Raw genomic sequence first — 27637 nt, 5'->3', positions numbered from 1 at the left:
ATCATAATATAATGATAACACTCAGTTCAATACTTGCTCGATAATGCTCTTGAAAGCAATTTGATGAAATTGTTGGCAAAGAATATGGAACAGGGTGAAATGAATTGAAAGAGGAAATCATTATTTATCAGTTCACTCATTGGATAATTAAATGACAAAAGGTAACTCCTCAGGGATTGAGTTCTGACAGTGCTCTTAACAGGTAGAGACCTGAAAGTCATTCAGTCGTCAGGAGATATCCTATGAATATATGCATTTGAAATGTTAATCGATGAGAACTACTTTTCACTAATCTGTACAAACAAAGTATTCTTTACCTAGACCATCAATGGATCACAATCACATATGTTTTAATAAAAACAATTCTCAAATGAGATTCTGCAAAGACCATCAAGCTGACAAGGAGTGGAAACCCAGATGGTGCAGGAAGGTTAATAAAGACAGTGTGTATTGAGAGACCTCATTAGTGAAAACCTTTCATGATGCTTCCCAAGAAGCCTGTATAGCTGACCCACGTGCTGCTGAGAATGTGACCTTGGTGTGATAGTAAACGGGTAATAAATCCAGTGACCGCAGGGACACAGTTGTGTAATTTGTGGACAACTGGGTCAATGATGAGGCGAGAGATGAATCTTAATTGCTGCTGCCTGTCTTTCTCTCTGAAAATGCAAAATGCATCAAAATAAAGGCACTGAATGGCTCAGCGACATCAGAAGCATATTATTCAGAATTTTAAGTGCAGCTCACCTTGCCGTTTGTTTCACCCTCAGTCTCCCAGCTTCCTGTCAATCACCACTTTGCTCTAATAAATAAAGTAAAAGTGTTATGAGGACAATCTATAAAGAGTCCCTAAAGCGGAGAAGCCTTTACAATTCAAAGACAAAATGCGATTGAAGTGATGCATCATTGTTGTATAAAACATTTTAGAATAATGTGACCTGAAGAATGTTAAATAAAAAGGACAGACAGTCTTCTATAGCACACGGATACATTAACAGATTTAGGACTGAAGTGAAACCTGGTATAGAAAGGTTTCAAGTCAAACAAACAGCTCTCTCTATAGGATGGCTATTAACCCTTGGCTTGCCCTGAAGCAAGAGATTGCCAGCACGTTAGAAACATTGGCAATAAAAGTCCAATCCAATCAAAAAAATGAAGGGTTTATTCCTATTCACCTAGTTTGTCACGTTGATCATTCAGATTGTCTTTTTCTACCATGCCAGAATTAATATAGAGTAGACCCACTCTTCTCCATCAGGGGTAATTATTTTTCTAACTAAATTGATATTTCATAGCATACAGCGGTTTGCTTCTAAAGTGGGAGGAAATTTTCTGCAGGGGCCTCAAAGAAAATTAATTTTAAGAAGATATTTGTTGCCTGAAAACTGCTGGATATCATATTTCAGTCTTGCAGATTTATCTCACAGTAGGTAATTTTAATTTCAGTTCGAGCTTATTTCTCACTACAGACTGCGCAAATCGCTCCTCCCTAATGAAGACAGAAATCTTCACTCTCAGCGGAGAGGAGCAGCATGGAGACAGATAAACCGAAGGTACAGTGGATCTCAGTCGCCATCTAGAGAAACATACACGTACACTTTTAAACTTACTTAAAAAAAAAAAAAAAAAAAGATTTACCGATGAGGTTTAATATTTTTTATTTTTAGCAAGTCATCTCGCAGTCCGGTATGACTCAGGTGCACCTCGGCACACAATTATTCAGCTATAAATATATTCCAATAAAAATACATTTACATCAACAGGTAGCATCTTTTCAAATAGTTTAGACAATCGTTAAAAAAGTAGTAAATGATAATTATCATGTCCACATTTCAGCAAATGTATTTTGGGCGCTTGAGGGCAGTCGTCGAACATGTCCCCGCTCCTCTCCGGCGCACTGAATGTGATGAAACAAACTCACCCAGCTTCACGCCTGTCATGTGACTGGTCATGAGGAAGTAAACAACGGAAGTGGGGAGGTAAAAGTGACACGACTTTTTCTACAGCTTTTGACTTAAAATTAGCCTTCTTTTATGTACTAAATCATCAAAACATAAACGTGTTTACAGCGCCGTGTTTGAATATCTCTGTGTGTTATTCTTTGTATTATCGAGGGTCATCAGAGGAGCTAGCAGGCTATGTGCTAATCCTATGTTATCTGTAATGAAAAGAGCTAACAGCTAATGCTTGATAGCTCCATAAAAAACAAATAACGAGTCAATTTAATGCTGCGTGTATTTTGATGTGATAAATGTAGCAAATGGAAATAATTTAGGACTAACGACTTTAATGTTGAACTAAAGAGATTATGCACGCTTTATGAGCAGTGAGAAAACGTTCATCATCACAAACTACTTTCAATGTACGGTCCATTGCTGTCTACAAGTAATACAGCTATAATACGCCAGCTATTACTTTTCATGGGGCGTCATAGGGTTGATTCTAGGTAATGATGGACATTCTTGTTATAGGATTGTACTTTCTAGCTGAAAACAATCATTTATAAATTGTATTATAAATAGCTGTTTTCTTCTTCTTCAGTGATTCTGCAATAAGTCAGCAGGAGTGTCCAACCAGTCATCCTACTGCAAAGTCAGTGTGACTGTTGTCATCCTCCTCCTCTTACTGCAGCCACCATGGTGGACTTCTTGGCAGAGAACAATCTCTGTGGCCAGGCGATCCTCAGGATCGTTTCTAGAGGAAATGCCATCATTGCTGAGCTCTTGCGCCTCTCTGACTTCATCCCTACAGTTTTCAGGCTGAAGGACAAGAGTGACCAGCAGAAATATGGAGACATTATCTGTGACTTCAGCTACTTTAAGGTGAATTTAATCTGGACATTGATCTGTTGAGCATTGAATAAAGGTTTTAACTTTAACATACAAAAACTGAAAGGGGCAACCTGACTTGTTAAATTAAAAATTAAGTGTTGCATGCCTATGCATGTGGTGCTATCATTATTTATAGTTGTGCATTATCCCCAAACTTCATTCGATAGCTATGTTAGCACTGTGTATTATTATGGAACTATTTGCTTTTGTATGGAAAAGCTCTTCTTCTTTGTCCCTTTTTTGTGGAGCTCTGTTGACACTTGCATGAGATATGAATATATTTGTTTCAAGATGTTACTTCTTCACCAGGGTCCAGAGTATTATGATGGGAAGATGGAAGCCAAACCTGAGCTTCAAGACTTGGATGAAGAGTTTAGGGAGAACAACATTGAGATTCTTTCAAGGTTCTATCTGGCTTTTGAGAGTGTTCACAAATATATAGTTGATCTTAATAGGTAAGATAGACTTTTTATTAATTAAGTTTATTTTCATGTACTTTTAATTTAACTCATATTTAAGAGTTATTTAAAATATGAAATCATATCAGTTGTTGAGTAATAGTTTCTGATCTTGATTAACAGACTTCCTCTTTCTTCTTTTTAAATTAAAAAACATAGAATATATTACAAGATTTTATTAAATAATTTGATTACTTCCCCTCTCTCCAGATATTTGGATGACCTACATGAGGGTGTTTATATTCAGCAGACCCTAGAGACTGTGCTTCTAAACGAGGATGGGAAACAACTTTTGGTAAAAAACACATGCAAATCAGTTTTGATTTTGTAACATCACAGGAGTAACATCAGTTTTCATGCTTAACATTTAAAATAAATTCCATACAAACACTCTTCTCTTTCACTCAGTGTGAGGCTCTCTACCTTTATGGAGTCATGCTGCTGGTTATTGACCAGAAAATTGAAGGGGAGGTCAGAGAGAGGATGCTTGTTTCTTACTACAGATACAGGTTGTGACTCATGCACCTACATTCAACATTATGTAGCTTTCTCAAGAGTTTGAAGTGTGTTATTCACTACTGAAATCACGCACAGCGAGCCAAGTCACTCTATGAGACTTAAATATACATTTGATTAAAATATATCACCCCTTAATGTAAATTAACTAGACATGGGACATAACAGAAATGTTGCACTTTTTTCTTCACTTTTTTTTCAGCTTTTTTTGCCGTGAAAAGGTGAAGAAACTGTTGCTTTTTATGTTACTTTATAGTTTAAAATAATGCAAATATGTTTCAGTGATGTGTTGTTAGATTTATGTTCAGTGTGTTATTCTCAGCAGCACCTGGGTCAGCTACCAGAGGCCTGTACCATAAAGCTTGATGAACTTAGCCGAGCGTCCTCTTACTTATCTGGCTTCACTTACCGAGACATCCGCCCTCCGGATTTTCAGTACCACAAAGCCGGCTATCAACTCACTAATTCAATTCAGGCATGTCCACTCTAGATCTGTGGGTGCTCACATAAAAAGGGCGGAGTTTGCTGCATGCGACCAATCGCAAACATGCAGCAAACCGGCCCGAGCCGCATATTTCACAACGGAGGAGCAAACAATAATAATTAATAAATACGAGCAATACAAATCAATAATCCAGGCAAAAAGCAACACAGTTGCAGCTGCCAAACGGCGCAAGGATCGCTGGCACAAAATCGCCGACTGTGTCAATGCGAAAGTTAGTGCCATTATAATATTACTTCCCCACTATGACTGCACTTGTATATCTGACCACAGTAACATTTTTGTGTTCCATAAATGTATGTGTGTACGACATTTTTCGTTATGGCATGTGATTGTAGCCCCCGCGACTTTATGAATAGCTCTACATACTGTGTTCTTCCCGAGGTTTTCGGCATCGCCAACAGAATACATAAAAGTACCTATGAATGAATGAATCAATCCATGATTTACTTAAACAAAAAATTGATTAATGGCATTTTATCTGTGGCTTGCTTGTAACCCATCCAACGAGGAATTTAAGGACATCATAATAATTATGAACATCACTAAGAAATATATTAACTGTGGCAAAGAACCTCAGTGCAATGCACACTGTCTGCGGGACTGTCAAAAAGTGGTTGCGGTGTGTTACATTACTGATGTAAGGCTCCAGCAGCTGACAGATGTAATGTAACCCCTCTCCCCATAACCTGTACCTTTCGTACAGTGATTGTTCAGGCAATTCAAACGGATTACAGCGATCTCTAAATATTTTCTCATGCCTGAGCGCTCTTTGCACAAGCTGTGCACCAAGATCCAGGTTCTCATAAAACCGACAGCCCATCTTCCAAGAGAACTGTTCAGTAGGTGGGGCTGAGCTCTTATCCTGAACTTACCCTACTCTGGAGCAGGTTAGGTGTTCAGCTTAGGTTACCGCGACAACGTAGCCTGACAGAAAGTCAGCCACCTTTATGGTACCGAAAACCAGGGTTAAGCCTGAAGTTATCTTGCTAAGCCGTAATCCAGCTTTATGGTACAGGCCTCAGGTGCACTGAAGAACACACATAAGCGCTAAGACATATTCAGAGGCATTATAAGATATTTTAAGATATTATGGCAAAATTATTCACCGAATAAAACATCTTCTACATATTTTAACATCACAAAATATCAAAACATTTGTTTACATTTGCCTCAAGTTGAAAACTTACCAATTTCTTGTTTGACTGGTTTTTCAGTGCTGCACGTTCATCAGCTGACTCCAATCTTGATGACATCTGCAAACTCCTGCGCAGCACCGGCTACTCTAGTCAACCAGGAGCCAAACGACCAGCCAACTATCCTGAGAGCTACTTCCAAAGAGTTCCCATCAGTGCCACCTTTATTAGTATGGTCATTGGCAGGCTGCGTTCAGATGATATATACAACCAAGTGAGAAAACAACTGGACAAACATCACTTTATTTCAGAGTTTATGAGACTACTGTATTACCATGTGTGAGGATGTTTAAATTTCATTGTCTCCACCTAAAATCCTATTTGTCTTTATGTTCGCCAGGTGTCTGCATACCCCCTACCAGAGCATCGCAGCACAGCACTAGCTAACCAGGCGGCCATGCTATATGTGTGCTTATACTTCAGCCCCTCCATACTGCACACCCAGCAGGCTAAGATGAGGGAGATAGTGGACAAATACTTCCCCGACAACTGGGTAAGACATTTGATTCATGGACGATTTGTTCACTCAGCATCCTGTATGGTTTATCCTCCATCAGTAGTATCATGCTGGTCGATCAGAAAAGAGTAAAACTGCATTTATGAAATGTTATGGCACACTCATGCAGCCTCTGAATTGTGGCCAATAAGCAGGATCTATCCTTGGTTGTGAGGCTGCTTACTTTGTAGCTTTGTTGGGTGTTTTGTCAAGAAAATCATTGCCAGCCTTCTAACCTGCCACGTGAAAATGCTCCAACCAAGGAAACCCTACTAACCTACTAACCCTGATACCAATGCATGTTTTTTGAATGTACAGCAAGTTGGATGAACATTAAGTGTCAAGCTGATTTTTGAAAGATATGAGTTCATTATTAAGTTAAATGAACATTTAATAACACAGTATAAATAACAATACACAAAATCATTCCACAAGTTGGAATTTGCATTACTTATTTCTATTAAGCTGCTATCAATTTTATTAAGCAATCAATCCATTTGTGCTGCTGTTGTGTGTGCTCTGTGATTTACGAAGGGCAACCAGCATGTTGTGTGTTATTGTAAAGTACACCGTAAGCTCAACCTGCAAGAGGATCCTTCACAGAATGCTTGTATGTTCAGAATTAATGGTGCTGGCTGAAATGCCACACTTTTTAGTCACTTGGTTTTTGTTCTGCTGCTTGCTTTCAGGTCTTGATGGTGAATGATAACTAAAGTGTCTGTGTTTTCTGTCTGCAGGTTATCAGTATCTACATGGGGATTACTGTGAACCTGGTTGAGGCATGGGAACCTTACAGAGCTGCCAAGACTGCTCTCAACTACACCTTGGACTCTGCTAACATCAAAGAACAGGTATTTTAGTCAGACTATGTGATGTTGGCTTCATTGTCACCCAGTGCTCATTTTTGTCAGTTTTACAGTTTTTCAACGTGGCATGCTAATATATGCAGGAACGGATGTCTGTGTATGCTAAAGGTCAGCCACGTTGCGTTTGCAGAATCTAAATTGGAACACATTGATTTAAATCAAATCAGTGACTTTGAAAACTTTTGTAAACTTGTTGTGAAAAGTGTGATGGTGAATTTATAGGAGCTTAAATTAAAGCACATAAATTAAAGCACAGGTAATAAGAGATGGACTTAGTTATAGTCATGGAAAATGCTGGGTCTGTAGCATTAAGAGACAGCTGAACCCTATCTGATAATGTCATCTACACACTTTGACATGCCCTGAGATATTCCAAACTATATCTTTCCCATGCCACACTACCACCATCACTGAATGTCTAGGCTGCTAAATATGCAGCTAGCATGGAAAGCCTGAGGCCTCAGGTGCAGCAGCTGCTGAAGGAAGGTTTCCTCAGGAAGGAGTTCATCCTGGACAACATTCCCAAACTGCTCAACCGTCTGAGGGACTGCAATGTTGCTATCCGCTGGCTGATGCTACACTCTGCAGAGTCTGGTGAGAATATTAGGCAGAATCCTCGTCTATAAGAATAGATTGTGTCTCTCCTGTGTTTTATTTCCCTGAACAAGTCTGACTTTCTTGTTTATTCTTGTTTATCCATTCTAGTTAGCACTAAGAGTATAGTGACATTTAGTACATTTCTCCTTATTTTCAACTTTGTGATTCTGGAAATATGATGTTAGTAAATTAGGGTTTTAAGTTACCTTTAGTTAATTAGTTAATAATTCTTTTTTTGCTTTCCAGCCTATGACCTAAACAACAAGCGACTTCGTCAGATCAAAGACCAAGTGCTCAACGACTCCAAGTACAAACCCAAGATTCTGTTCCAGCTCCTGCTGGACACTGCTCAGTTTGAGTTCACACTTAAAGAGGTGAGAGACTTGGCTCAGTGACTGGAAACATGGAAAAATAAGGATCAAAAACATGAAATCAATGCCAGGATAATTCCAAAGTGAACCATCAAACTGTATTTCATGTTAGGTGTGTCCCTTCTGCCTCTTGATAGCATACAGTGAGATGGCATATGGCTAGTCAGTCTATTGCTAGGAGAGGACACAAATTTAATGTTTCTCATTACACATCTCATGTGCCTAATCCCTCCTCATTGACTCAGCAGCTGCTCTGTTCTTTTTCCAGATGTTCCGGCAGATGTTATCAGAGAAGCAGATCAAATGGGAGAGCTACAAGAAGGAGGGGTCAGAGAGAATGACAGAGCTGGCCGAAGTCTTCTCTGGCGTCAAACCTCTTACCAGGGTGGAGAAAAATGGTGAGATACACCAGGCAGAAATTGCGAAGGATTCCACAAAGGTGTGGTGCTGATGAAAAGAAATGTAGTTATTTAGTATGACAGTTCCTATTGTCATGGGTTGTTTTAGTCTTGGAACACAAATACTTAAATAGGTGTACGCTTGATGCTGATCAGAAAAACAAACCAGACAGGGACACATCATGGGAGAAAAATGCATCAAGGACACATATGTGGTGGGAGGCATATAAAATTTACATCAATAACACTAAAGTTTTGTTATTGCAACTCCAGCTGGAACAAAGAAACATTTTCTTAACCATCATCATATTTCTCACATGAAATACTTTGATTATTCTTGACGCTTGTAGTAAACATCTTTATTCCTCATCACAGAGAACTTACAGGCTTGGTTCAGAGAAATCTCAAAGCAGATTGAGTCTTTGAACTACGAGGACTCCACAGCTGCTGGGAGGAAGACAGTTCAGCTCATACAGGCTCTTGTTGAGGTGAGGAAGATAATCACACATCAAACTGGCTTCACATCTCCATATTAATCCAATGCTGGTGTCTCTCTCCGTGATGTGGTTAGCTCAACTCTCACTGGCATCTTTTGGTTTTTGAATTTGATAACATTGTTTGAATAATGTGACCTGTGATGAGCTGATGTCTCTGCTGGGATGGATGGATGGATTTTTGAATTTTTTGTTTTTACTATTTTATGATTTCCAGTTTTTACTTTTAGCAAAACAACATATGCAAATTGATTAAAAAAAAAACAACAACCAATGAGACCAAATTAACTGCTATGAAATGCATGTAAACAAAGTGGCGTCAGAATACAAAATAAAAATGTCACCATAGTTCATTGTATATTGATGCTCTCATTTTCTCATGTCTATTCTTCTGCAGGGTAAAATAAGAAATGGAGCAAATATGATTTTAACAAAATCCCACTGGGTTCAATTTGTTTATATAATCATTAATAACTGTTAACACACTTTGCTTATCTTCTGTGCCACCGCCAAATTATCCTCATGAGTCTTACATTTAATTGGCATCATTTGAGAATTCTTGATGAATATTAAGACAATATGACTTCCAGATGGATGCCTATCTGGATACAGCTGTGTTTGCACTTTTTTTTGCAGTAATAGGTTCTGTATATACTTTTCTCCCTTGGCCTTCAGGTCCAGGAGTTCCACCAGTTAGAGTCCAACCTGCAGGTTTGTCAGTTCTTGGCAGACACCAGGAAGTTCCTACATCAAATGATCCGCACCATCAATATCAAGGAGGAGGTCCTCATTACCATGCAGATAGTTGGCGACCTGTCCTATGCATGGCAGATCATTGACAGGTACTTGTCTTGTAAGCACTGAAGTCAATTTACCTGAAAGCTACATGGTACTTATGACTGCTTTTCACATAATGAACACATGGAAGTTCCCCAGTAACATGCAGGTAATGACAGATCACATGGTCAGCCGATAGGTGCATTGTCTAAGTGTAGTTATATTTACACTTCAACCACCAAAATCACCAGGCTGCATTTGCTCTCTTCCAACTGCACTGCGTGTAGGTTTCTGTCTGTGCAGCGATTTCACTATTTATTTATTTATTTTGCTTTATTCTGCAGCTTCACATCAATCATGCAGGAGAGCATCAGAGCCAGCCCATCCATGGTTACCAAACTGAGAGCTACATTTCTAAAGGTGAGGAACATTTATGCCTGATTCACATGCAAATGTGTCTCAGCATAGAGGAAAGAACAACATTCTCAACTTATTCTCATAAGTTTGTCCTGATTTGGAGAATCATCATGTGTGTTGCTAAAACAACTCTCTGCTTGTGGTCCCAGCTGGCATCTGCATTGGACCTTCCATTGCTGCGTATTAACCAGGCCAACAGTGCCGACCTACTGAGTGTCTCACAGTTCTATTCTGGAGAACTGGTGTCTTATGTAAGAAAGGTAAGATCAAGTCAAGTTTTCACAAAGTTTTCAGCAGCGAGAATGCAATCTTTGACATATCCTGTGGTATAGATGAACTTTTTTTTAAAGGGGTTTCAGAAAATTTAACAAATGAGCTCTACATGCTGTAAATTGTTCAGTAACAGCTGCAGTCATGATTAATGCTTCTACAACCATCTGTTTGGCAAATTTACCCCAAAACAGCCACTCATGGATGTGTACCTAAAGATGCTATTACCTTCTGGTTTCATCAGCCATATGCAACAATATTTATGCCAGAGGATTTGCTTCTATAGCTCATTTTTCATGTACAGCATAGTGTGCCGTATCTTTTTGAAGATTAATCTCAATTCTTATGTCTTGAAATGGTGCTCAGTGTAAGTTATTTTGTCTTCTTAAATTAGGTGCTCCAGATTATCCCGGAGAGCATGTTCACCTCTTTGGCCAAGATCATTAAACTCCAGATCCATGACATTATGGAGGTGCCGACTCGGCTAGATAAGGACAAGTTGAAGGACTACTCCCAGCTCGGGGCTCGCTATGAAGTAAAACAACTGTTGTAGTTGGAAAAAGTCACCTTAATCAAAGTTCATTTAGAACTTGGAGTGTCGAGACAAAAAAAAACTATAATATGAAATCAAAGAAACAAATAGAGGCATCTTATTCTGAAAAATGTTCAATCGCACTCATAGCTTTTGATGTGAGTTACATATTAGAAAAGACATTTTGATGTACACACAGGTGATCTAGTTGAAATATGTCAGGCTATTGTTGAAAAGGCACATTTAAGTAGAGTCAAACACCCTGAAATCAAGCCTAGTGCATTAAGAGTTTGATTTGCAGGCAAATTTCAATACACTCAAAAACATAAAGAAAATTTCTCATTTGTAATTATAAGATTCAAGCATGGCCGGTATCTCTTGTTAATGCACATTGACATAGAGAATTACTAACTAATACTTTCCAGATGCGATTCGTATTGCTTCAACTACTTCTAAATGTGAACACAGGTGGCTAAATTCACCCATGACATCTCCATTTTCACGGAGGGGATCCTGATGATGAAGACCACTCTAGTTGGGATCATTAAGGTAGATGACCTTACTTTGACTTTCAGAATGGTGACAATATTCTACATTCTATCTTTACCACAGCATGAGAGCAGGGGTTTTGTTCAGACACAATACATTTCCAGAACAAAGTACTGCAGTGGCTTTTACTTTACAAACATGTGTTGCTTTAGGTGGATCCAAAGCAGCTTTTGGAGGATGGCATCAGGAAGGAACTGGTAAAGAGGGTAGCTTTTGCTCTTCACAAAGGACTGATCTTCAACCCCAAGGCTAAGGTCCGTCACCGTGTTCGCCATCTGTTGATCACTGCTTACTGTACCTTTATGTTTACATTTTGTAATGCAGTGAAAAAACAGAATGGTTTTGCATGTTTTACGTAGAATTCAACGCAGGACATGTCTTTCAGACCCTACAATATCCAAACTAGCCCATGTCCTCTTGTCATTTGTGAAAGGGTATAACAGCAGAGAAAAGTGAGCAGATCATATTAAAGAATCTTCTACTTTCACAGACAAGCGAGTTAATGCCCAAGTTGAAGGAGATGGCGGCTACCATGGATGGATTCTACAGATCATTTGAGTACATTCAAGACTACGTCAGCATTTATGGTCTCAAAATCTGGCAAGAGGAAGTATCCCGCATCATCAACTACAATGTAGAACAGGAATGCAACACCTTCCTCAGAGCCAAGGTCAGGCGTAACTCATTAGCTAGCCATCCACTGTTTCTAAACACATTCCTGTTAGTGCACTAAAACCATTTCATCACGCTGTAATCAATGCAAGATGCTTAGTTCGGTGGTCTGCTTGTCAGCAACGGGTGCTGAGTGATTGCTTCTTGCCTTATATCCAATTAGATCCAGGACTGGCAGAGTGTGCACCAGTCCACCCACATCCCCATCCCAAAGTTTCCCCCTGTTGATGAATCTGCCACCTTCATTGGTCGTCTCTGCAGGGAAGTCCTCAGAATCACTGATCCCAAGTAAGGCTTAGGATTGAAATTGAAGAATACAATCGAAACAGAACAGTTAAAAAAATGCTTTGAAGTCATTGTAATCTGACAAGCATAGGTTCCCTCCAAAGGGTAACTTGCTACATTGACCAGATGAACACCTGGTATGACATGAAGAGCCACCAGGAGGTCACCAACAACAGGCTGTTCTCAGAGATCCAGAACACCCTGGGCACGTTTGGCCTCAATGGTCTAGATCGCCTGCTCTGCTTCATGATTGTCAAGGAACTTCAGGTAGTTACATTTAAAAGGTCTCAGACAGGCTCTTATTTACAGAAACATGATAGAGAAATGACTGCTCTCAGGTCAGTGGGGAAATTTTATGACATCTTCACTGAATATATTATACTTAATATATTTACACCTTTCCTTACGTGTTTGTCCCATCAGAACTTCCTGGTAATGCTTCAGAAAACCATCCTGAAGGACAAAGCTGTAGTGGATGTTTTTAAAGTCATGATGGGTACTGTCAACCCAGTCCAAGGAATTGTGGGTGGGTTTTCATTTAGAAAAGCCAATGACCTGCTAGGATCTTTTTATTTTTTGATAAAAAAAATATTGTTTTCTGAACAGCGAATGCCAGCAAAGTGTACGCCAGCGCTGTGGCCAAAACCCAGAAGATCTGGGGTGCATATCTTGAGGCCATCATGAAGGTAGTAGTGGTTTATGATATTCTCTAATGTTGACAGGAGTAATTATTTATTGATAATTTGATGTTCACAGTTCACTCTTTGTAGATGAAACATGAGCTCAAATTGTGCTTTAATGTTTCTTTGATGACCTCTCCCTTCTCCTGTATGTTTGTACCACTTTTCGTTTTCTACCATCTCTCAAATTCCAATGTCAACAGAGTTTGCTGTAAAAAATAACAAACAATTTCATGTTCAAGGTGGGTCAGATGCAAATTCTTCGACAGCAGATTGCAAATGAGCTGAAGTACTCCTGCAAATTTGATTCCAAACACCTCGCTGCTGCTCTGGAAAACCTCAACAAGTCAGTCCAGTTTCACCACTTCAGTGTGCTCCGTAACACGTCTCTACTATTTCTGTATTTGTGTCACATTATAAATAAAAGCTTGAGGGCTGAGAGGAAAATCTTTGTTTCATGTAGATGCTCATAGATGATCTATGGTCCCAGAAAATGTTGATCATATTTATAGTTTTCAAGCAAATGATGCTTTATACGAGCATATAGATGAGTTTTTCTGTAATTCTTCACTTCATTTTTGTGTTTTTTTTATTCTTCCTCTTCATGTTAACTCTCACTGTTGCTGTGCAGATCTCTGCTGGCAGACATTGAAGCTCACTACCAGGATCCATCCCTGCCCTACCCTAAAGAAGACAACACTCTGTTGTATGACATCACTGCCTACCTGGAAGCTGCTGGCATTCATAACCCTCTCAACAAGGTCTGGAAATTATTTATGTTCCTTCATTAATTATCAGATTTAGTGTTTGAGGAGTGTTATCTTCTGTAAAGTGCTGGTACAGATTACAGAATCCTCTGACTGTTTTTCTTTTGTATGAATTTGTGTAGATTTACATCACCACAAAGCGTCTGCCTTACTTCCCTATCATCAACTTCCTGTTCCTTATCGCTCAGCTGCCAAAACTTCAGTACAACAAAAACCAAGGCAAGTTTTCATTTACACTTCTAACCATACGACAGAACTTACTGCGTGGTTTTTAAGGAGTTGAGTACATCAGGTTAAACCGGTGTGCTAAGATGTTTGTGTGTTGTGTGACTCAATTTTGTCATTCTGTTTCTCCATCACATCATCAGTGTTTTCTAACATGGTTTCCCCGTCAGTGTTTTTGGTATATATTAGGGTGGGTGTCACTTTTCAGGTGGACCCTTGCACCAACAAGATCTAACACTCATTTTTGGTCCCTCTCTTACATTTTGAATGTGTTCTTCTAATTGAGCAAGCTGTCTTCTGCAATAAACACACACACATACACACGACATTATTCGAAGTAACAAAATAAATCATTAGTCAGCACAGGAAGCTTTAATGAATTTGAGAGGGGCAGATTCTTGGTGTAACTGCTACATTTTCTGGTGCATTTTTTGTCAGTAGATCAGACTTAGATAGATAGACGGACTGATGGACTGACTGACTGACTATCTATCTATCTATCTATCTATCTATCTATCTATCTATCTATCTATCTATCTATCTATCTATCTATCTATCTATCTATCTATCTATCTATCTATCTATCTATCTATCTATCTATCGACCTATCTATCGACCTATCTATCCATCTATCCATCTATCTATCTATCTATCTATCTATCTATCTATCTATCTATCTATCTATCTATCTATCTATCTATCTATCTATCTATCTATCTATCGACCTATCTATCGACCTATCTATCCATCTATCCATCTATCCATCTATCTATCTATCTATCTATCTATCTATCTATCTATCTATCTATCTATCTATCTATCTATCTATCTATCTATCTATCTATCTATCTATCTATCTATCTATCTATCTATCTATCTATCTATCTATCTATCGACCTATCTATCGACCTATCTATCCCAAACTGATAAATAAGGCTTAAATAAGGCTTCATTCACGTGTAAACAACCATTTGGGAATCGTCTTGTGATTTTCCAGGAATGACCTGCAGGAAAGCCACAGACCCAGTTGACTGGCCTCCTCTGGTCCTCGGCCTGCTCACCCTGCTCAAGCAGTTCCATTCCAGACACACACAGCAGTTCCTGGCTCTGATTGGCCAGTTCATCCGTTCTATCATGGAGCAATGCACAAGGTAACAGAACAGATATGACCTCTATGGAATAAATACATAACTTACATATTTTATTTAAATGTGGACTTTTATCTTAAACGTGTACCAGTAGTTTTAATGTCATAGATTTTGTTACCTCTTTTTGTTAGTTTGATATGTATACATTCTATGAAACACATTCTGACATGGCTGACTTTATGAACTCAGGCATTTTATGAATTTCATTTGACCCCGCTGTAGCCAGAAGATTCCTGACGTACCCTCTGATGTGGTGGGAGCCCTGATGTTTCTGGAAGACTATGTAAAATACTCAAAACTGTCGCGCAAGGTAAGACAACAAAAACCTCAGCAATGCTGCTAGTTATGTTTGGAAATTTGGTCAATGACAACAATTTGCATCAGCTTGTTGTGGTGTGGAATTCTGGTGTTTGACTCCAGGGCGCTCTACTTCAAACTTCTTTGTAGCTGTAAAGTTAGTCACAGTGATTTTAAGATGCAATTCCTTTCAACTATAGTAAATTGTCACTGTTCCTATTTAAATGCAGCTACATGCATCTTTTAACCATTAAGTCTGTTTTATAATAATATATATTCATTTTCTTTGTATTTTTAAGGTGGCCGAAGCCCATGTGCCTAGTTTCATTTTTGATGAATTCAGAACAATACTGTGAAGCTCTGGATGAAGCATTTCATTAACAAATTATTCTTTTGTTGAGACAGTCTTTCATTCATTGTATTCTGCAGTGCATTTGACTTGTCATTCCAGGAGAAGTTTAGTATTACTGTACCATAACCTTAATGCTAAGTGTTCAGTCTCCATTCTTTTTATTATTTGCAATGTGCTTTGATATCTGTAATGAAAAAGTCCTTTACTTGAAATAATTCATTGACATCGATGTCTTTATGCGCTAATAAATGCATGTATAGATAATTTTATATTGCCTATTGAACTTATGAACTTTGTATATTCATACCATGTCCAAATTAATTTCATCAATAAAACAATTGTTCAAGACGCTTTTTGTTTCAACAGTTTTATTTTGAAAAGCACACCCGGAAGTTAGAAATGCACTCTAACGAGTAGTTCTTCGCGCCGTGTTTTGTGCGCATTGTGTCCTTAATTTATTTAACATTTAGCTGTAACTTTATTCATAGCAATAGCAAATTAAAGCAGCGCAGGTCAAAACGTTGTCCAGCTTTGCTCCAAACACTCGTGAAGTCGGAGCGAAGCAGGCGATGCTAACAGGTTAGCATCTAGCAGCTAACGTCGGGCCGGTTAGCTTCGCGTCATAAACGCGGCGGTGGTTTTGGAGCCGAGACGAGACAGAAACGCGTCGTCATGTCGCTCAGTTCGGTTCACGGAGCCGTGTCGAGCCTCAAGTCCTGCCAGGCCGACATCGGGACGGGAATGGACATCGTGACAGATGTGGCGATGGACTTAGCAGAGGCGCAGGGTAAAGATCATCTGTTCGTCTCTCCGCCAGCTGTAGAGACTCCTAGCATTACTTGTTCCAGTGCAAATATTACTATTATTATTACATTAAACTGACTTTACTCACCGCACCTAAGTCATTTATCGTTTTACTGCATCATATCCGTCTTCCATTTATACTTTGTTACTATCGTTGCACTTAAGACGTACATATTGTACTATTTTTCCCGGTATTGTGACCTCGCAGCTGAATACTGTGTTATATTGAATACACGCTGTTACTCAGATGTGATGCATTGGTGTGGACTGAATTGTTTTCAGTTTGTTACAGTATTTTAGGAATATTACAAGTATATTACAACATCAATACTGTAGTACTGAATTTAAAAAAACAAACAAACTTCAATACTGAAGTCTTTGAAAGTAACAACACAATAGTAATAGTTTTTCTCAGTAAAAGATTACTCAGATTACTCTCAGATTACTGCTCAGATGTCAGTGTAAATTAAAATCGGTGTTTTATTTCTTACCCTGAATAATAATAACTTGAGCTTTGCAAACCGCTTACATGTCCGTAAATCGGTTATGATTCAATAATAGATATAAAATAATCTTGTCGTATTGCAAAGTGAGTACTGGTTTATTATAGCTGCAATGCAACACTTGTCCACTTGTTTTATATAATACTGTATATATATTTGCATTTCGTAAATGTAGAGTGTCTTTGTAACTCTTACTGCGTGAACGATGTGACTACTTTTGTTGTGTTACAGATAAAGACATGACATCTGCAATTAAAGAAATGGAGACCATGATGCTGGAGTGTGCCAGGCTGGACAGCGAGATTAATTACTTTATTGATACCGTGCAACAAGTCATATCACAGGTAATGGTCCTGTTACACATGTGGAATGCTTGATTTCTGTCTGTAGCCTCAGTACTGATGTGTGACCTGAAGATGTAACTGGATGATAAGTTCTTTTTGTTGTTGTTTTTTTGTGTATTTATTTTTGGATGACTCAATGTCGAACTGTCAGCCTTAAATGTCACAGAAAACATTGAATAAGTATCGAGGAGTAAAATTGCGTTTACTTTGGCTTCTGTAGGCCACTCCACAGCAGCCAGAGACTATGTTCAGTCTGTCTGCCCAAGTGAAAGAAGAGTTCGCAGAGAGAATCACCAGGCTCTCTGACGCTGATCTGCAGAATCACCAGAAAGTAGTGGCTTTCAAGGAGAGCATCAAAAACTCTCTCATCCAAGGTAAGAACAAGAAAAACTGTAAAGATGTGGTAATACTGTGAATTTATCTGCTGTTAAACTCAATGCAATTGATTCAGGACCTTTGAGAGACTGCTGTGCTTGCAGGAGCGCCTCAAAGATGCAGAGATAAATTGCTGAATGTGCCCTTATTTCAAGATAACTAATATAACTTCAAGCAAGCACACCAGACTTGGCGAATTTTGTTCTAACGACAACAATAATAATAAAAATAATTCATTGTTATTGTTATTATAATTATTATTGTTGGCCACCCTGCAGCAAATTACCACATTTAGCATCCCTACAGTTTATGGGCAGAACTTAAGATGCATCAGTTTTTTGGGGCCTGACTCAGTCCAGAGTTATGAGAGACAACATTATTTGAGATGTGAACTGATTTTACGAGACCAGTCGATATTCTGTCAGTATCTTCTTGTCCCTCGTGCTCCAAACAGAGGGGGCTTCATAATGCTTGTGTGTTGCTGTCGTTAAGGCTTGATTAAAATCTGTGAGTTTATAAAGCATCATGACACTGAACCAGTCCAGGAGGCATCATTTATTCTGCTTAATGCCACTTAAACACAATGACTGTCAGTATTCAAGAACTGAACCTGTGGTTGGCCATAAAATAAACATTGGAAACACGCTATGCTGTGAAGTGTCTGAAAGGGGAGGTTGCTTGATGTATGTGTGGGTGTGTTGGATATCTGTGCACCTATGTGAGATTTATGTGTGTGCATGTCGATAAGTGTACATCGTTTGCTGAAATACCTTCAGGCTATGTGTGCTGCCGCCATGTAAATATATGTGACTGGGTGTCTTCTGCTGAAATTAGTTTCGTTTGAATCCACATCCTTGCTCTCTGAATTTTTCTCCTGACATTTTGTTATCCGACCAGTTTGTCGTCTGCGACTTGTCTGGTTCATTTAAAGACATAATGTGTGTTTGTGTTTTCAGACAACCAAGAGTCAGCACAGAATACGGAGGAGCTGGATGAAGACATCACCGTTACTCAAAGCCAGATTAAACTGACCTGTCCCCTCACGCAGGTAGAGGCCTCCAGATGACTGATGGGCTGTTTCACGTCATAGAACGTCATGCTGTTCCACACAATGTTTTTTTTAATCATTTCCACATTTTTGTATCTCTATCTCTTTTCCTGCATTGAAATATTAGATTGATTGATAGTAATAATGTAGAAAAGAAGCCTGAATGGATGTTCTCATTGTTTTTGAACTTTGAATCCCTGTGTGTGTGTGTTTGTATGTGTGTGTGTGTGTGTGTGTGTATCGACTGAAGGTGGAGATGGTGAACCCAGTGAAGAATAAGAAGTGTAACCATCGCTATGATGAAAAAGCCATAATAAGCCTTATCAAAACGAGACACAACCAGAAAAAGAAATGCTGGTAAGACACTCCTTTAGAGGGCTGTTAGAGAGTAGAGTCAGGTTTTACTGCAGTAAACAGCCTGCTACTGGTGTGGCATCAGCAGTCTGCCTTAAAATCACATTTCTCTATCGTACCACTGTCATGCTGGAATGAAATTACGTCTATCTGGTCCTGGAGGTACTGCCATGACCTCTCATTGCATGGTTCCTGAAATTGTCAAAGAAAGTTGCCTGTTTTCTGAGTCCTGAATGTGGTCCGTGCACAATGATGGGACAAATACCTGAGAAGGAGATATTTTGTCTCATTAAGTGTGTGTCTGAAGAAAGAGTATCAATGCAGAGATGTCTCCCTTTTCTTTTTCCCTCTAGTTGTCCTGTGGTGGGCTGTGGAAACACAAATGTGAAAGAGTCGGACCTGATTCCGGACCACATGCTGAAAAGAAAGATCCAAAATCAGAAGAAACAGGGAAAGCAGACGTAGTTCTCAGTGTTTTTATTGTCGGAATGATTCCTCAGGAAACCAATAAATGTTCATGTTTTTGTATATTATAAAACAAAATGTGTTCCTTGCAGTGAGATTAGCATCTCCGTGGAACATTACGGTCCCACTTAATTAGAAGTGAAGCGATGAGTCATTAATGTTTCAGCTAGAACTGCTTTGTGTTCTACTACTTGTCTTTTTTAATGTCAATAAAGGCTGAAGATCTTTCATAAATCGATACCACCAGACTTTTATTTTTAATTGGTGGGGGTGAACAAAATGCATCATGTACTGTAATTTTCTGTTTGCAAGATGCAATATGTAATCACAACCACAAGGGGGCAGTGTTTGGAAGAGACCATGAGAGTCACGTGGTTCCAGAACAAGTTCACTTTTCATCAGGAGTAAAGAAACCGTTCCTGCTGATCCTAAATCCTGGATTTAATTGTGTAGGTAACAAATGTACTTGAATTATTGAAAAAGTTGACATTTTTGTACATTTCTGTCAGTAGAATAGCAGTTATCAAAAGAACTTCATAAAGAACACATTTGTAAATGAGCCTGAAACAAACCATTACTTAACACCAGCCTGTTTAAATCCCTGTCATCCCTGTGAAGGGTATTTGTTCCAAAGACAAACAAAGGCAGTGTTGAGATGAAGCTAGGTGAAGCTAATCTTTTAATAACCTTGCATCACCCATTTAAAAAAACTAAAGTCTTTCCCTCCAAGTAGTGCGTCACACAGCACTAAGAGCCTTTTGCCTATAAAGAAATTAAGTGTTTACAAATGATTTGGCTGCTCTTGATTCACTCTTTTCATTACTGTTGTGTTTGTGATTGCCAGTCTGCAAATTTAATCTTGTTTACAGCATAACATGTTGAGTCACAGGTAATATCACAACATTTCACACCACAGTGGTTCACTTTGTGGAGAATTCACTCAAACATGTACTGACATTGCATTCACTGCCTTCCAGGCAGACAAAGCTGTTTCTGTGGATGGAATCAGAGCTGTAAATATGCTCAGAATCAAAATACTGTTCAGACGTGCAATACTGATAGAAAAATATCAATTCCTTGTGGATGTTTGCTTTCTTCTGCTAATGTTTGATCTTAAATTCACATTCATCTGTTCAAAAGCTCCAAGAAGTAGGTGTCATGGCTGCCTGAGACACTGTAAGCCTCAATATCTGAGCTGTCCAAGGAGGATTTTACCTTTGGCTGAACATGAACAGTCTCATTTTCTGGCAGTGACGACCAACTGGTGCAGTGACTCAGTGGGACAAAGAGTGAAGGGGACGATCAGGGGTTTGCTGACCCTCCCCCTGTGCCCATACTGCTTCACAGTCCCAGAGAAGAATGAGGTTGTTTCAATACTGAAAGTGGAACTAGAACTTTTCTTTGTTATGTTGTTCTTACTCATGTATTGACAACATGCAGAGGTATAAAAAATAAAACTAATTGAATTAGGGGGAACCATTTGTGTTTTGGTATTTGTAAGCGCTGCCCCATTGTCATACGGTCAATTATGGGGAAGCTTGAACAGAACTTTATTCATGTCATTAGTAACACTCATGCTGTTCCCATGATGACAAATCAAAATTTCTGCTGTGAAAAAGACCCACAGTTATTTAGGCAGAACACATTTCAGAAATACTTCCCATCGGTGTTTTGATTCTCCAGCTTGCATGAGAAATGTGTAGATATTTATAGGCCAAGAGATTTGGATGCAAAATCCAGTGCAAGTTACAATCAGACAGAACCGTACCGGTGAAGTCAGTATATACTGCTGTAGGCCTGTTCAGTCAGGTTGTTAATGAGGACACAACCTCACACTCAATGGGACGTCGTCATGGAACAAAAGTTTGTCCTTAGTTTTTCCAGAACATTTGATTTGATCAGCTAGATATTGGTAACTAGATGCTGTTTTATTACATCCCACTTCAAAGCGGTGATGTATTTCAATTGTCAGTGTTCATGTGTTTGTTCATTTGTCCACCAAATATCTTCGCAACCGTTGCAGATAGAAAGATGAAACAAAAAGCACATTACTCGGGCAGCAAAGGGGATGAAAATGAGATGATGACCTTGACCTTGATAAAACTAGATCAAGGCCAAATTTCAACTTTTGAACACTCAGGAACCGGATAAGGTAGAAAGACGAGGGAGACGGCCAGTGTGAGTAAGACCATAGATCAAAGCACTAGCTTTGATCTTTGACCTATGCAAGTAGGTCAGGGTAAAATTTTGAATTCAGGGGTGTCGCAGAAATTTGCAGTCTCTGACTGCATTGGTTCTAGTTTGTGTTTTACACGATGAGAAGGAACTATTGTCAGCAGCATTCAAATCTTCATGATCCTAATCCTCAAATTACATCAGGAGTCCTTGAACACACAGCTCAGGGATAATTTATGATTTCACATTGTAATCTGGTGTGATTTTTAGACCTTACATCACAGCACACAGCTATGTGAGTACAGAGCAATGATTGATGATTGAATGATGATGACGAACCAGTGGGCCTCTTAGTTCCCATCAGCAGCTTGACAAAGTAAAAATGTAAACATACACTTTGTATTAAAAAAAATAAAAATAAAAATTGAACAGTTGTTGCAAAGTGCTGAATTTGCTTTTGGTTTTCAAGTGAACAATCTGTGTAGAATCATTTCTCACCATCCTGAACCTTTTTGTGCCACATCTTGGTCAAGTTTTTATTCTTGTGATCTGAATACTTTCCAGCTGACTGCTGCACTGGAGCATCTTGTATTCCTGCAAATACAGTCAGTTTGATTCTGTGGCGACAAGATAGATAGATAGATAGATAGATAGATAGATAGATAGATAGATAGATAGATAGATAGATAGATAGATAGATAGATAGATAGATAGATAGATAGATAGATAGAGATGAATCTTATATGGCTCTCCTGATCAAAAATGTTAAGATACAGATATTTTGGGTCATTTTTCCATAGTTTACTCAAAAACAACAAAAGAGAGAGAAAAGTGAATCAGTTAATTGGACCATTTTAGGATACTATCATAAATCCATTCAACAGTGGTGGGCGCATCTCCCCTTGTTGGCAGCTGTATTTTCACTCTTGGGGGGTAAAGGTGAGGCTGACGCACACAGACACGCTGTTGCTTTAACAGACAACGCCTCCCTGCAGTCACCAAGTCCTGCCTGGTTTCTCTGCTTCCACCTCAGGGGTTCACACTCCAGTCGTGTCCGTGGAGCAGAGCTGAGCGCGCAGCCGTCCAGCCGCACAGGAAGGCGCAGCGTCAGGCTGTTTGTTCAGTCACAACTGGTCTGACTGGGAGAAGCGGCTGCCGGCAGAAGCTGGAGCACAGGTGAGTCCACAGAGTTTCCTGTGGGCTGACGTGAAGAAACAGAACCAGGTTAAATTCTAGGGAACAGCCGGGGACGACTGGCGTTAAATGTTGGTTAAGAAAAGAAAAGATTACGCTTCACTTGCTGAGTTGTGTTGGACACTGAGCCAACCAGCGAGGCGGGTCACACCTGTTAGGAGGCAACAATGGCTGGTAGTTAGTCTCGACTTCTCTTATACTGTCAACTCGTTTAAATTGTCTACTTTTCTGTTTCCGCCCAGGCAGGAGCAGTTGGGGATCGACAGGAGGACACATGTACAGCTGGACATGGATTACTGGTTACCGTCTTCACCGCTTTGGATTTAGTCTTCCGTGTCCCCCCCCGGTGAAGTGAGTGCGTCAGGAACAGGTGGACCGGTCTGTGCGCTTAGCTTGATCCTTCCTCATCCACGCTTTTTTTTCACCATCTATGGGGAACCAGGTGGAGAAACTAACTCATTTAAATTACGCAGAAGTTCCAACGTCCGACCCAAATGGGTTCGACCCGGACGACGACGGACCACGGATCGGAGTCTCTTACATTTTCTCCAACGACGACGGAGACGACGACCCGGACGATAATTTAGATCACTTTTCGTCGGCGAACCACGTGGTGAATCATGAAGAGAAGCTTTTCGATCCTCAGGACGAGCTGGAGTGTTCGGTTCATTACCGGGAGGAGTGCGTCTACGAGAGACGCGCCAGAGCCGCGTCCTACTCCGCGGAGAGTCTCCTGAACAAGTGCCGACCCGGAGACCTGCTGGAGTTCGTGGCTTCTGGACAGTACCCGCACTGGGCTGTGTACGTAGGGGACTTTCAGGTGGTTCATTTGCACAGGGCTGAGATCAAGAACAACTTTCTCACCGAGGTGAGCCAGGGCAAAAAAGGCAGAATAGTGAACAGCCTCTACCAGTACCGTGCGCTCCCCCCGGAGGTGATCGTGCGTAACGCCGTGGATCATGTCGGTTCAAGAGACCGGGAGCTCTACTGGAGAAACTCGGAGAGTTTTGCTGCTTGGTGCCGCTTTGGAAAACGAGAATTCAAAATTGGGGGAGAGATAAGGATTGGAAAGCAGCCGTACAGATTAAAATTACTCTTTTCTGAGAAGAAGAGTCACGTCCTGGAGTTTCAGAGTCTGGAGGATGTGATCATGGAAAAGAGGAGAAATGATCAGATTGGAAAAGCTGCTGTGATGCAAGAGCTGGCCAACCATCTGAACTCAAATGGAATCAAAGAGGAGCATTTCGTCAACTGATAGCGAATTCACCTGACGTGGATTTGAGGTTCAGGTTATTTGAGCTGTTAAATGAAAGAAACATCCATGGTTCAAGCATGTGTGGAGTGTTTATTAGCTCAGCCAATGGGAGCTTTGTCTGGAGTTGTCTGTGTCACACATTGTAAGAGAAGCGAGTCCTCAAAGGGTGATAAAATTAATCTACAAACCCTTTACTAGTCCTCTTCAAAACAAAAGAAAAATGCCTGATGCCTGGGGTGACACATGTGCGAGGAAAGGAGATCCCAGGAGTCATAACAAAACTCCCACAAATTTCCTTTCTTCCCTTTGGAAAAATGACCAGACTTTAGACACCCATCCCAAAATGAGATGACTTCTTATAACTAAAACATTTGCATCTGTATTGCACCTGTACTCTAATCCAGAATTTATTTGCCCATAGTTATTTTTCTAATCTAATAAATCTTTTGCACATAGGAGGAGAACCTCTCCGATGTATTTCTACCTGTTGAGTGCTGAGAGAACATAATCCTGTAAACTCAGGTGTTGGAAGATTGATGCAGAGTAAAAGACAGACGTCAGTGTGTTTTTAAATATTGAGTGTGCCCCCCACCTGTTGTTTTATTCCGATCATCACACTCTGTGACTACCTTGTGAACACTGTTCACAGTTACGACGGTGCACTTGTGCTGGTTCATCTATGTCAACAGTTTATTTTTTTGCAACAAAAAAAGTTTGTATAAAGGAAGAAGTAAATAAATATATATTTGAACAGTGAAATAATTTTTCTGTTTAGTGGGGGTTTTAATGATTTATAGCAATGTGGATGATCAGTACTATCAAACTGCTATGGCATTCTCACCAAACCCAGCATCCTTAGCGCCACCCTAGTTCAGCGCTGCCCAGATTATTGTAGCCTGATCATCATCACCATCATCACAATCCCTGCTCACGCCCCGGAGGAGCCACGGCTGCACCTGTTCAACCAGTGAGATCCCTGCTCTTTGTTGTCTGATCAAGAGCGTTGGTGCTCTACAGTTAAAGCTGCTAATAATGCCAGTTTTCATCTAAATATTTGTTTTAGAGCAGCAGCTCTCTCAACCTTAAGTATCAGCTTTGTTAGCGTGTCTACTGATGATTTCAAACTGTGCCGGACATTTTTGCTTTGTTTGCACCTCTGCCGACTGAAGAGAAGTCATTAATGGAAGTTTAGCTGCAGGCCGAGAATGTTTCAGGACTATGTAGAATTAAACATAAATACACAAATGAGATATAAATGTTTAAATTGAGAGTTGCTGAACAACACACAGTAAAATCCTGTAATCTCTTTGATGTCACATTGACATGCCGAGGCTACAGCAGGACGTGCAGCAGACTGAGGTTGTTTTCAACTCTGAGACATCTTGTTTGTTTCCTGCATGTCAGCGGAAGCTGATGACTCCGTGGTAGCCAGGCAGAAGATGAGTTCTTTTCCTCTGGTAAAATTTACACTGAGATGATGCTGTAAACATTTTGCTGCAGGTAAAGTCTCACTGGATCACAAGCGGGTTCACCATCAGCACTCGCACCAAAGTAAGAAAGCTGTTGGAGACATTAGCATTTCTTCATTCCTCTGAGGAGCCAGGGATGAAATGTGTGTGTCTGTGTGTGTGTTTTTTTAATGCTCATTTTTTATTTTTATATAAGCACAAACAAGAGTGCAGCATTGGGTGAACCATACCAAGAATCTGCAAATAGCTTTGTGTAATTACGAATATTAACGCAGTTGGAATTGTTATATTTGCATCATACTTGATTCAATTTGATTCTTGTCTCCATAAATATGAATTTGAGTACAGTTGTCAGCTTTTAAAAATTCCCTTTCATTTTCACTTTTCTAAGTTTATACTCCGATGAAGATTTTTATTTTCGTTTGTGCTATTTCTTTCAGCAGTTACAAAACACCAAGACCTTCAACACGTCACATTTTCTATTTACCTTCAACAAAACAATACTGCTTCACTGTATGATTTTTAAAAAGATATATCAGTGTCCCAAAAACCCCCCCCAGGTATGACGTCTGACAGAGCAGCGTCAGCGTGTAATGTAACACTTTAAACACGCACCAACCGATGCTTTGTAATAGCGAAAACACAAGGCAAAGAAATTATTCCTCTCTTTCTCTTCCAATCTGCTGCTTACTGTCTCTGCCATTTAAATCTTCCCGTTGTTGATTACACAGGAAACACACACTGTCCTATCTGGACGATCCTCCTGTCTGCTCTGTGCTGATTTTTTGTGTATGTGTAAACATTTTCAAATTGCTTTGCGATACAGGTGAAACAGAGCAGTATTGTAAATCATCAGAGGCAGCAGAGCCATAACTTAAGCAAGATGATGAAGGAATGAAAAAGTAAATAACCTCTGTACTCATGTATTGATGTATTAAATCTCTTCACAGTCCACAGTGAAATACATCCTTACCTCTGCTTCTGCTGCTTTCTATTGTTAAGGTTTATCACAGATTATCACAACATCAAGACCGTTTATTCACTGCCCTCGTGTGGAAACATCAACGTCAACATAAAGAATGATTGGAAGTACATGACTTTAGCTCAAGGATGCAACATTTGAAATGGATATACCTCCTTTCATGGTCTGATGAAGTATAAATGAGGTTGAATCACCATGTGTGGTAATATATGTTTTGATTCCAAGCTGCAGTCCCACCTTGAAAAGACTGTTTAAGAGGTTACTTTCATTCATAGTAACACCATGTTTGTCAAGCACACAGATTGAACACATTGTCTCCACTTTAAAACATTTACAACAGTGGTTTAAAAAGTATAGAATGTTTCAATTATTTTTATCCGATTTAGTCAAGTCGCTTTAGTTGTACAGCACGTTTAAAAAGCAATTTTGTGTTGTTCAATGCCATGAAAAAAAGTGTTAAAAAAAAGCAGTAAAATATTTAAAAGAAATACAATATTTAAGGTATAAAAATAATTTAAAAGGGCAAAAGTGACAGAGTGAGATACATAGGGAGGTTTAGAAAAAATGCGATTACAGTAATCCTTTGTATTTCTAACTACCCTGTTTGAAAGTTAAACAGGGTAGTTAGAAATACAGTAAAAAGAGACAGGGAGTATAAAATTGGGTCAAGACCAGAAAAGCCACTGAAAAAGGAGCTTATCTGGACAGGGAGAAAGTTTAGGGGATGTGACATAGACACTCTGCCGAGAAAAGGGCCTCGATCCAGGCACCACTTACTGTTAGCTTGTTTTCTCCACTCTTTTTGTTTGACACATGGTTCTGCCTCTTTGCACATGCTTACCACACACGCATGATTCAAACAAAATAGATAACCACTCATAAAAACATGGCCATAGTATTTAGTAATTTAGAGTATTTTTTTTATAACTCATTTACAATTTAGTTCAAAATCAGTAGCTGAGCCCTGATTAAG

At 39.5% G+C, this 27637-nt stretch overlaps 3 protein-coding genes across 3 annotated transcripts; all 3 read left to right on the top strand.

Annotated features, from left to right (window-relative positions):
- The first annotated feature begins 1940 nt into the window (after positions 1–1940).
- washc5 (WASH complex subunit 5) lies at positions 1941–16044 on the top strand. The gene is made up of 29 exons (XM_068323411.1): positions 1941–1979; positions 2542–2822; positions 3141–3286; positions 3500–3584; positions 3698–3798; positions 5525–5717; positions 5844–5996; positions 6737–6850; positions 7288–7459; positions 7709–7836; positions 8102–8231; positions 8607–8719; positions 9401–9567; positions 9847–9922; positions 10069–10179; positions 10584–10724; positions 11190–11270; positions 11423–11524; positions 11761–11940; positions 12106–12230; positions 12332–12494; positions 12651–12753; positions 12834–12913; positions 13150–13253; positions 13539–13668; positions 13797–13893; positions 14897–15050; positions 15270–15357; positions 15644–16044. The coding sequence occupies exons 2-29, from the start codon at positions 2637–2639 to the stop codon at positions 15698–15700; spliced, it is 3480 nt and encodes a 1159-aa protein (XP_068179512.1). The 5' UTR covers positions 1941–1979; positions 2542–2636; the 3' UTR covers positions 15701–16044.
- A 44-nt stretch (positions 16045–16088) lies between these two features.
- nsmce2 (NSE2 (MMS21) homolog, SMC5-SMC6 complex SUMO ligase) lies at positions 16089–19817 on the top strand. Its single transcript, XM_068324061.1, has 6 exons — positions 16089–16483; positions 17235–17347; positions 17568–17721; positions 18679–18770; positions 19021–19127; positions 19478–19817. Exons 1-6 carry the CDS (start codon positions 16369–16371, stop codon positions 19587–19589), a joined length of 693 nt encoding a protein of 230 aa, XP_068180162.1. The 5' UTR covers positions 16089–16368; the 3' UTR covers positions 19590–19817.
- A 3564-nt stretch (positions 19818–23381) lies between these two features.
- On the top strand, positions 23382–26857 carry lratd2b (LRAT domain containing 2b). Its single transcript, XM_068324618.1, has one exon. It carries the CDS (start codon positions 23389–23391, stop codon positions 24211–24213), a length of 825 nt encoding a protein of 274 aa, XP_068180719.1. The 5' UTR covers positions 23382–23388; the 3' UTR covers positions 24214–26857.
- The last annotated feature ends 780 nt before the right edge of the window (positions 26858–27637 follow it).

Source organism: Antennarius striatus, chromosome 9 (assembly GCF_040054535.1).
Source record: "Antennarius striatus isolate MH-2024 chromosome 9, ASM4005453v1, whole genome shotgun sequence".
Taxonomy (NCBI): Eukaryota; Metazoa; Chordata; class Actinopteri; order Lophiiformes; family Antennariidae; genus Antennarius; species Antennarius striatus.
The sequence above is the reverse complement of the archived record's forward strand: the minus strand, read 5'-3'. Positions and strand labels throughout refer to the sequence as shown.